Consider the following 11,440-nt stretch of genomic DNA (forward strand, 5'->3'; position numbering starts at 1 on the left):
ACTGGGGAGTGGGGTCCTTACTGGTCTTTTATTAGATTGCAGCCTTGTAGTGCTGGGAGGACCATGACTTGTTTCAGCTAAGATCCCTTTATTTCTCTCATTTGTGTCCCCAGGGCTATCCTAGCCTGGGGACACAAATGAGTGATTAGGATAGTCCAGCCTGTTACCTCCCTGTGGTTCTCATAGTACCACTTCTCTTTATTGGGAAAAAAAGAAAAGAAAAGAAAAACTTAATATTTGTGGCATCCTAATATTCTTCAAAGGAGCTCTGGTAGCATAGTGCCTAAGGCACTTGACTGCTCACCAGAAGGCTGGCGGTTCAAACCCACCAGCCACTCCTCGGAAGGAAGGTTGGGCAATTCTACTTCCGTAGTGATACTGCCTTGGAAACCCAAGGAGGGGTCGCTATGAGTCGGGGCCGACTTGATGGCACGTAACAACAACAACAACAATCTTCTTCAAAGGGAGTTCTGGTAGCATAGTGCCTAAGGCACTTGACTGCTAACCAGAAGGCTGGCAGTTCAAACCCACCAGCCAGTTCTTGGAAGGAAGATGGGGCAATCAACTTTCGTAGTGATATCACCTTGGAAACCCAAGGAAGGGACGCTATGAGTCAGGTCCGACTTGATGGCACGTAACAACAACAACAACAATCTTCTTCAAATGGAGCTCTGGTGGCTCAGTGCTTAAGGCATTTGCTAACTAGAAGGTTGGCAGTTCAAACTCACCAGCTGCTCTGCAGAAGTAAGATGGGACAACCTACTTCTGTAAAGATACTACCTCAGAAACCCAAGGAAGGGTCGCTAAGAGTTGGCTCCAACTCAATGGCAGTGACTTTGGTTTTTTCATTTTAATCTTCTTCAATGATACAAAAAGGACAAGTGATTTCTGATACTCCAGGCTTCTTCACATAATTATTCAGCAAAACTTTGAGGGTGACACTGGGTGTTGGGATCTGGGGAAGCACCCATTTAGGGAATTGTTTTCTTTAGAGGAGGTGTGGGTCAAGGGTCAATCTACTTTAGAGACACAAATATGAGCAAGGAGCAGGCCTAATTGCATTGTCACTGTAAAGTGAGATGTTAACTTAGTTCTTTATCTTCACAAGGCTTCAGAGACACCTCAAATGAAGGATTTCTAATCATCACAAGTATGAGTTGTACCAGATATGCTGGCACTTGTTATTTTTACAGTCTCCAGAATAAACATAAATACTCTATGTTTTTGCTTCTTTGGAATGGCTGGTATCCTGTTACTCTATTATTCCCGTCTTTTCACCAGACATCTGTGTGTGCATCAAGATTCACATTGGCCTTGAATAAGATGTTTATTCTCCATAACTCTCTATAGAGTAGAAAGCTTGTTTTGAAGCCTTCCTACTTTTACAAGCATTTTTTTCCTCTTAGCCCCCTTCTTTTTTTTTCCCTAAAAAAATTTTGTTTTGTGACATTGATTGCAATCCCCACAACACAAAGTTTCTCTTCCCACTTCCTCCCTGTGGTTACCTTTTCTCTGTGTCCTTCTTAACTATGCATTCCTGCCCCCCTGAGCTATCTCCCTGTGCAAATATTGCCCTTCTGATCTCCGCTCTGACCACTGATCATTCTAATGAGTGCACCTACCTGGTGTAAATGCTCACCTTATAGGCCTGTCTTTTGTTTGGCTGGAAGCCAGAGAAGTGAGTTAAATTCCAGGCCTGTAGGGTGACTAGGGGACATAGTCTGGTTTCACCAGTTTCTATCAGACCAGTAAGGCTTGGCTTTTTGATGGTTTTGAGTTTTGGTCCACATTTTTCTCCCAGTCTATCCAGGATCTCCTGCACTGATCCCTTTGTGAGTGGTTGACAATGGTAGCTGGGCACCGTCTAGTACTTCTGGTCTCATGGTCTTATAGATAGAGGTTCACATTGTCCACTAGTCCCTTGGACTAATTGTTTTCACATGTCATTGATTTTCTTCATTCTTCTTTGCTCTGGACAAGGAGAGACCAATTGTTGTATCTTAGATGGCTGCCTGCAAGCTTTTAAAATCCCAGTTGCTATACACCAAAGTAGGATGTAGAACATTTTTGTGTCATATGATATGCCAATTGAACTTGATGTCCCCATGACCATGGTCCCAAGCCTGTGGGCACAGTGACTCATTTCCTCAGGGTGTTTCACTGTGGCTAAGAAGTTGTCATCACTTTGCCCTATTAGTTCTATTATATATATGGACATTCTTATAACACATACAAATATGTGTATAAAAATATCATCTGCCAAATTTACCTATAGTCATGGGTATATTCCCTTTTGAGGGTATAGCCCTCTTCTTCCTTCTCTCTTCTTCTCCCCTCCTACTAGCTGCCCCACCTAGTGTTTTCCTTCTATCCCTTAGCTTGTACCAATGCCTCTTAATGTTTCTGTCATCATCCTTTTCCTGTCTCATCAAAGCTTACCAGAACAGAGTTCCAGACCTTCAGAGCCTGATTTTAGCAAGATAGCAGAACAAATCTAATTCACTTATGAAAGTATTCTACTTATTTCTTAATATTTTGATAAGAGACAAATATTGAACATTTAGGAGCTGCTCTAAATGGTGGGGACTATAGGTATAGGGCCTGCCAATGGCAAAGATGATTTTGGAGCAGGAAAATCTTTCAATCTCCCTTATATCATCCCAAGCAGGCAAGCCTAAATATTGGGTAGGTCTTGCTCATGTGACTTTTACCCCTGCCCTCTTCAAAGAAAGCATGAGAAAGGACTCTGGGATATCACCCCTGTGGTGGGATTCCTTTATCAAAAGAAGCATGGTTTTCTAAATGAGCCCAGGCTGGAGTAAGGAAAAGGATCGAAAAGAGCCAGATCCTTGAAATCATTCAATCTTGTAGCCTGGGGTAGGCATTCATGGTCAGCTGAGTCACACTGTTTTGGGATTAGCCAGCTCTACTTTCTGTCGCAACAATAAAAAGTCTTGCAAAACTGCTGGCATGTGAGACAGAGGTATCCAGAAAGTTTTGGCATCTTTTCCAGCAGTATAACGGGTCTTAGGGAAGAGACTTGTTAAAGCGTGGTCCATGCACTTTACAACCAGGGAGAGGTCGGCATTTATAAAAGATGTGGAGCCTCTCAGTTTTTCAAGACCTGTAAAAAGAGACAAAAGTACATTACTCTTTGAAAGAAGGGGAAAAGGAGAATGTAAGGAAATGGTGGTCAGGAGGGAATTTAGGTGAGGGACTTTGATTTCCCATTATAAATTCAAGCCCATTGGCATGGTTTGAATCTTATTCCTCAGCAGACTACATAGCAGTGCTTTCTTTACATCAGAGGTTCTTAAAATTAAATAGGCAGTAGAATCTCCTAGAAGGAGAACAGTGTTTTTAAAACACAGATTATTTGGTCTTACCTCCAGAGTTTCTGATTCAGTAGGTCTGGGCAGGAGCCCAAGATTTTACATTTCTAACAAGCTTCCAGGTGACACTGATGCTACTGGGGCACAAACTTTGAGAAGCACTGCTTTAAAGGAATGAAGACAGATACTTCATAATGTTCATGAGACACTGAACTTAGGAAGTTATGGGTTTGATTCCTAATTGGTTTTTATGGGAGTGTTGTGTTTATAGGGAATGTGGGTGTGCATGTGTGCTGTGTGTGTGTGTGTATCGGGGTGGGTGTGAGTGTACTCATTTACCATAAATGCCTCTATAATTCAGTGAATAAAGAGAGAATCACTCCAAATATCAGGAAGCCCAATGAACCGCAGTTCTCAGGCAAATGAAATATATTTAAGATATCTTTAAAATAGCAGGTATTTTATAAAGGGGTTGGTAGTGGTTTGGAGCAGTCCTCATATGTTCTTAAAATACTCCTGAGAGGTCTTCTCAAGGAAAAATGTATTATTTAAATCCTCCTTTTGTCTTCAGGCCCCAGTAGCCACAAGTTGTCCAAATAACCTAATTAAGAAAGTTACCTAATATGCCTCTGGAACTCTTTAGAACTAAAACTCCAGCTCGGGAAATGAAAGTTGACCTGAAATTTGAAGTCTACTTCGGGACTGTGAGTCTGACTGATGTCCAAGCCCTGGCTTGGAAAAGTCTAAGAACAACCAGTGCAAAATTGGGCTTCACACCTTCTGGTACTTCACAGACAGACCTCCTGAACTTGGGACCAAGTCAACAATACTTTTGAGAAGAAAGTTGTTGAAATATTCATAGGCGTTTAAAAAGTGTCAATGCCAATATCAAAAAAGAAAGTTCTTTTAAATAAGGGGTTTGTTTCTGAAGTCTTAATCAATCTTAGACTGGATCTACTTGAGACTTCTAGTGGCATCATGCCTAAGGCATTTGATTGCTAGCCAGAAGATTGGTGGTTCAAACTCATCAGCCACTCCTAGGAAGGAACATTAGGTAATCTGCTTCCATAGTGATACCTCCTCGGAAACCCAAGGAGGTGTCGCTATGGGAATGGATCTACTTAGAATATTCAAAAGCAGTGAGTGAGTGAGAAACAGAGCAGTGTATCACAGAGACCAGAAGAAGCTTGTCCAACCAGATATTCAACTTGATACACATGGTCCACCCCCCATCTGTGTATATGTGCATAGGGGTGAGGATAGAAGGGATAGTCTGCTATTTTTAAAAGTGCCTCATTTTTAAAACAAAATCTACTCACTAACAGAGCATTAAGATTTTAGAAGGATAGTGGTACTTCTGACTTTCCTCTCAAGCCCACCTTGAGAACTGTTAACCTAGAACCTTGACTGTTTTATCAACCAGCAATGGAAACTTATCAGCCCTAAGGTCACAGGTTGGAGGGAATGAGTGATCCAAAAGTTAGGTGAGGCCCTGTTTAACTCAAAGCATGAGCTCAGTAAGTGTTTGAGAAATATCTAATAAACTTTAACAGGCACAGAAAGTTTGAGGCAGAAGCAGAGGCGTGATATAGGAAGTTTAATTAGGGTCTTTAATGCCTCATTTACATTGTAGTGCTATTGCCATCCAATTGACTTCTGACTCATACCAACGTGTGAGGGAGTGGAACTACCCATAGGGTTTTCTAGGCGGTAATCTTTTCGGAAGGAGCTCTGGTGGCACTGCAGTTACAGCATTGGACTGTGCTAAAGAAAAAGGTAAAAGGTTTGAACCCACCAGCCACTCTGCACTGGAATAATCAGGAATCCTGATCCTGATCCACATTTAAGATCCTTATTGGGAACTCTGGTGGCGTAGTGCCTAAGGCATCTGACTGCTAACCAGAAGGCTGGAGGTTCAAACCCACCAGACACTCCTTGGAAGGAAAGTTGGGCAATCTACTTCCGTAGTGATACTGCCTCAGAAACCCAAGGAAGGGTCACTATGAGTCGGATCTGACTTGATACCAGTGTGTTGCGTTGTTTGTTGTGTTATTTGTGTACTATGCTGGGGACTCTGTATCCTCCCTTGTGATTGAGTCTCCTTCATGTTGCTTAGGATATTGAGCTCTAAAGCATCCCAGGTCCACCCAGAAACTCACTTTTTTCAATGTAACCTTCTCCATATTGTTGTTTGATGTCTTCAGACAGATGTTTCCAAATGGCGCGTTTTTTTTCATTTACCTTTATTGGATCTGACAATTCTGTTTGGAATAATCCCGGTTCGATGCATGAGACATGCACACCAAAAGCTTTCATGTCTCGTCTGTGAAAAGAACCCATTGAAGATGTTTAATTCCGATTTATTTGGAGAATGTTTGCAAGTTGAGTGACTACTCTTATGGATCTTTTCATGGAATCACTGAATAGGGTGTGTTGGAAGGAACAGCTTGTCCTACCCTTTCATTTTGAAGATGAAGAAACTGAAGGTCAGGCTGGTGAAGTGAGGGCTGGTCAGTGGCAGAACAGGAAAGAGATGTGGGTGAACTCACCCCCAGGCCAATGTTCTTCTCCCTGGGCCCTGCTATCTCACTAAATCAATGAGCATTGGGGTTAAGGACATGTTTCTTCTTATTACTCAAAATATCTTATGGTGAAATGGACTAATGGCTATTCTGGAAGGATAACTTTATCTCCATTTTAGGAAAGTCAGGGGATTGCAACACACATATGCTGAAGAACACAGCGTGACAACCATTGAGAAGACTAACCATCTGCCTGTACTACCCAGCAAGCTCTTTACGTTGCTGCAAAAAACCAAAAATCTACTCATTTACTGGGCAGTAAGGTTTTGGAAGAATAATAGTATCTCTTTCTTTAAAGCAAGGAGCTCTGGTGGTGCAAGTGGTTAGGTATTTGACTGCTAACCAAAGGGCCGGCAGTTTGTACCTACTAGCCGTTCCATGGGAGAAGGATGTGGAAGCCTGCTTCCATAAAGAGCACAGCCTTAGAAACCTTATGGGGCAGTTCTACTCTGTCCTATAGGGTTGCTATGAGTCAGAAATGACTTGAGGGCAATTGGTTTTGGTTTTTTTCTTTAAAGCAACCAGCATATGAATAATCATCTCTTAAATTTAGTTTGTATTTCCACCAGAAATAAATGAGGTAATCATTCATTTTATAGAGATCTTCACCATAAGACTTTTAAAAAGATTTTTCAGTGAACTTAAACTATACTTTAATGTATCTTAGATTCTGCTTTCTAGCAATATGCCTATTGTGTAATTTGAAGTATATTTTACTAAAAAATAGAGATCAGTTTCACCCTGAGAGATTTTGAAAGATGTGTTGTTTGCATTAAAAGCAAAACAAAGCAAAATAGAAAAACCACCTTCAGTTGAAATCTCTTTATAAGCAAGTAGAGTAAATCTCTAAGTATACTAACATGTAATTATATAATACTGCTGCTTACAGAATAGAGCCAGAGAGGAACCAAGACCAAGGACACCAATGGAGGTTCCCCATTGCCTTGTTACTCAGTGTGTGATCCCTTGACCATTGACATCACCTGAGAGCTTGTTAGAAATGCAGAATTTCAAGTTCCACTTCAGAACTGCTGAATTAAAATCTGCATTTTAACAAGGTTCCCAGGTGATCAAATGCACACTGTTTGAGAAGCACTGCTCTAGCGTTACTCCTTTTTTCACTTATTGACATAGTTAGTTCCAAAGACTAGGTCTTTATGTAAAAATCATCATTATGTGAAAACGGAGGATGATCACGTCAGATCATAAAATGGAGGATGATTACATCATTACATCATTACATAACTGCCAAACTACTGAGAATCATGGCCCAGCCAAGCTGACACATAACTTTAACCATTACAGCCAGCATTACTCTTGCCTTGCTCCTTGACATTCATTACTGCCAGATGTATGTTGTTAATGTGACAGATAGTGGAATAGTAGATTTTTTACTATTGCTGTAAATATGAAATGACAGATAACAGGAAAGTTGATAAGTAAGGAGAGGGTATATTGTGTTTATTTCCTGGGAGAATCAAACCTGACAAGCTGATCAAATGGTAAAATGGAGTCATTCTGTCTTTATTCATCTCAACGGAATAATCTAATATTTAATTATCAAAACCAAACTCACTGCCATCGAGTTGGATCTGACTCATAGCGATCCCTCCTTGGGTTTCTGAGGTGGTATCACTACAGAAGTAGATTGCCCAACCTTCCTTCTGAGGAGTGGCTGGTGAGTTTGAACCACCAGCCTTCTGGTTCTCAGTCAAATGCCTTAGGCACTATGCCACCAGAGCTCCTAATATTTAATTACTGAACTAAATATTTAATTAGGAAACTAAAATCTAAAACTATGGGTTAGAATCTAAGCTCTAACATGCACCTTCAACAAATACTAGTCAAAAGAATAAATGTTGTTGTTGTTGTTGTTATGTGCCGTCGAGTCGGACCTGACTCATAGCGACCCCTCCTTGGGTTTCTAAGGCAGAATCACTATGGAAGTAGATTGCCCCATCTTCCTTCTGAGGAGTGGCTGGTGGGTTTGAACTGCCAGCCTTCTAGTTAGCAGTCAAGTGCCTTAGGCACTACACTACCAGAGCTCCGAAATGAATAAATGAAGAAATAGAAGGGAAACCTTATATCTATTTTTTGCCTTCTCTGTTGCCTATCATGGCACCACTCAGCTGGATATCTTTTGTTTGTTTCTCCAAATCTTTTCTCCACTCTTCTGCCTACTCTACAGTCTGGGAGGCTGACTTATGCTTTAACTATATGCTGGCTTCTGATGAGTACAGTCCATTGGAAGTACAAGCAGTAGATCAGAGGAAGGGAGGAGAAAGAGATTGGGCTAATTATTCCCCCTGTAGGCTTAGTGAAATTAACACTAGTTAATTTCAATCATGAACTGAAGGTGACAGCCTCTATATCTTTTAATTCTGGAAACATCCATGTCTCCTTGTCCCTTCTATTCTATCATGTAGAAATGCCCCTGCTGTCATTAGCCCTTAGATACTGAATTATCTTTTGGGATTTTCCTATATAAATTTCACATGTTTATAAATAGTCCCTTAAGTAAATTGCTCCATTTACTCAATTTTAGTGTGTTTTCATTTCTTGACAAAATCTTAACTAATACGATCACTTGCAATTTTGGGGCTTTGAACTGATAGTGATAGGTTCTAGTACAAGGTAAGATAGATTAAGAACATTTTCCTTGTCTATCCCACTGAATATAGCTGCGAAATGTGGACAGAGTGTATACAGCAGCTATTTAAGAACTTTGAAAAGCAAATGACAGTAGGTGAGGAGACCAGAATTTGAAGTATGACTGAACCAACAGAGAATTTCCTTTTTCCTCCACTCCAATATTCCTTGGTCAGGGCTCAAGTCAACACAAAACTCACAAGTGGCAGAAAGAGCTCTAGGAGAAATACCATTCAGACAGCAGCTCTAAGAGAGGCCCTCTAGGTCGGTTTGAAGAGCAGGGAAACAAACAATCAAACAAAAACCCCAAACCTGTTGCAATCAATCAATTCTGACTCATGGTGACTTTGTATGTCACAGAGTAGAACTGTGCTCCATGGAGTTTCTTTAGCTATAATCGTTAGTCATGCTGCTGGGTAGATTTGAACTGCCAACTTTTAGGTTGGTAGTGAAGTGCAAACGTTTTGCCCTACCCGGAGATCTTCTGAGAAGCCGTTAAGGGGAATTCTAAATTCAGAGATAGAGGTCAAATCCTTCATTTTTCTTTTCTTTTCTTTTTTTTTTTTTCTTCTCTTGCAGCCCAGAAACCAGGCAATTTTGTGGTGATGGAAGTCACAGCAGTGGTAGTGACACAGTGGGAGTCTTGAAGTCTTAAAACTCTGAATGCTGGGAAATTTCCTCTTTAATCAGAGTTTCTGTGATCCAAAGGAGGTGGGAAGAAACTATGTTGCTGCTTGTTTCTCTTGCTTCCACCACCTGGTCCCATAATGAGTACAGTTTTGAGAAGTAGTTGGCAGAGCAGGGTAATTAAACCCCAGCTTTTGGGCTGGAGGGAAGTCCCAGGGAACCAGAAAGTACAAGGGAGATTGTGGAGAGGGAGGAGCTCAGAAAAGCATTTCCATAAGGTTATTTATGAAGTCCATGGATCTGAGTTAGAGAACAAAGCTATGAGATAGACCATGTTCCATATCTCAGACTGGTTACTGTGTAGAGCACATGTAGGACAGATATGAATAGCACAATTAAAAAAAAAAATACAAATCACTGCTATCGAGTTGATTTCGACTCATAGCTACCCGTCCTTGGGTTTCCAAGGGGGTATCACTATAGAAGTAGATTGCCCAACCTTCCACTCCAACTTCCAAGGAGTGGTGGCTGGTGGGTTTGAACTGCCAGCCTTCTGGTTAGCAGTCAAATGCCTTAGGCACTAGTCCACCAGAGCTCCTGAATAGCACAATAAGACTGAAAACTGAACAGACATTTGAATCACAGCTCACAGAAGACTTGTGATCTGGAAATAACCTAGTTGATTTTTTTCCTAACACAGAAATATCAACATTCTCAATAGAACGTAAATAAGACCCATAGTCTCATAATACAATATTCCAAATGTCTAGCAGACAGTCCAAAATTGTATAGCACACAAAGAACCTGGAAAATCTCAACTTGCGTAATCAACAAACGCCAATGCTGAGGTGACAAAGATGTTGAAATTATTAAACTCCTTAAGGCAACTATTATAAAAATGCTCCAAAAGATAAGGGAAAACGCTCTTCAAATGAACAGGAAGTTAGAAAGCTTCAATAAGTACATAAACTATAGAAGAACCAAGTGAAAAAATTTGATAAGATATTCACCGCTTGGGCTCAATAACAGAATGGAAATGATGGAGGAAAAAGTGAACTTGCTTTACCTTAAGCTGTCATTAAATCCTTCCACTGCATATTTGGATGGAGCATATCCCCCTCCACTGATTGCAAGACGGCCACCAACACTGGAGACATTTATAACTCTCCCTCGAGCTTTTTTGACCAAGGGAAGCATATGTAATGTCACATTGATGAGTCCAAACAGGTTCACTTCAATAGGTTCTCTATAGTCCTCCACAGTCAGCCAGTCAGTAGGAGCTAGCACTCCAAGAACACCTGCATTGTTGATCAGACCCCAGAGACCTAGACAAGGGGAAGGAAAGGAGGTATGGCAGTGGAGGTTGGCCTGCCCATCATGAACACACATTTATCAAGGCATCTTTGATGGAAATACAGTCCCTTCATTATACAATGATGTCATTTCCTCTTTCTAGTGATAGTCCTGCTTTGAAGTACTTTGCAGTTTTGGGAAATGATAGTAGAAATTGTGGGAGGCTAACCTGAAGTAGTGTTGTTCTGTTACTGGAAGCCAACTTGCTGTTATTCTATATCTGATACTGAATGCCAAACAGTTCTCTGACTGAGACTTTCTGCTTTTGAATCTCAGGTGTAATTGGTCTATTTTACCCCCCTTGCCAGATGTGAAAGCCAGAGAACATGTATAAGATGCTCTGTATTGATAAAGAACAACATCAATTTACTACCTGTTTATTTGGTATGTTGTTGTTAGGTGCTGTCGAGTCATCTCCCACTCACAGCAACCCTATGCGCAGCAGAATGAAACACAGCCCAGTCCCATGCCATCTCCACTATTCTTGCTATACTTGAACCCGTAGCCACAGCCACTGTGTCTATCCATCTCGTTGAGGCCCTTCCCCTCTTTCTTGATCCTCCACCTTACCAAACATAACATCCTTCTCCAGGGAATGGTCCCTTCTGACAACATGACCAAAGTAAGTGAGACAAAGTCTGGCCATTCTCACTTCCAAGGAGTGTTCCAGCTGCACTTCTTCCAGAGTGGATTTGCTAGTTGTTTTAACAGTCCATGGTACTTTCAGCATTCTTAGCCAACACCACAATTCAAAAGCATGAACTCTTCTTTGGTCTTCCTTATTCATTGTCCAGCTCTCACATGTGTATGAGGCAATTGAAAATACCGTGGCTTGTGTCAGGTGCACCTTAGTCCTCAAGGAGACATCTTTGCTCTTCAGCACATGAAAGAGGTCCT

The 11,440-nt window shown here is 41.1% G+C and overlaps 1 protein-coding gene across 1 annotated transcript in view; it reads right to left on the reverse strand.

Moving 5' to 3' along the window:
- Window positions 1–2,900: 2,900 nt before the first annotated feature.
- Window positions 2,901–11,440, reverse strand: part of DHRS9 (dehydrogenase/reductase 9) — a 12,454-nt gene continuing 3,914 nt past the window's right edge. The window contains exons 2-4 of the mRNA XM_007945732.2: window positions 10,257–10,515; window positions 5,492–5,655; window positions 2,901–3,124 (exon numbers count right to left, since the gene is read on the reverse strand). Of these exons, the coding sequence (XP_007943923.1) occupies window positions 2,901–3,124; window positions 5,492–5,655; window positions 10,257–10,515 (647 nt within the window). The remainder of the gene's footprint in view (window positions 3,125–5,491; window positions 5,656–10,256; window positions 10,516–11,440) is intronic.

Source organism: Orycteropus afer, unplaced genomic scaffold (assembly GCF_000298275.1).
Source record: "Orycteropus afer afer isolate SDZICR_OR568_19922 unplaced genomic scaffold, OryAfe1.0 scaffold00001, whole genome shotgun sequence".
Classification (NCBI taxonomy): domain Eukaryota; kingdom Metazoa; phylum Chordata; class Mammalia; order Tubulidentata; family Orycteropodidae; genus Orycteropus; species Orycteropus afer.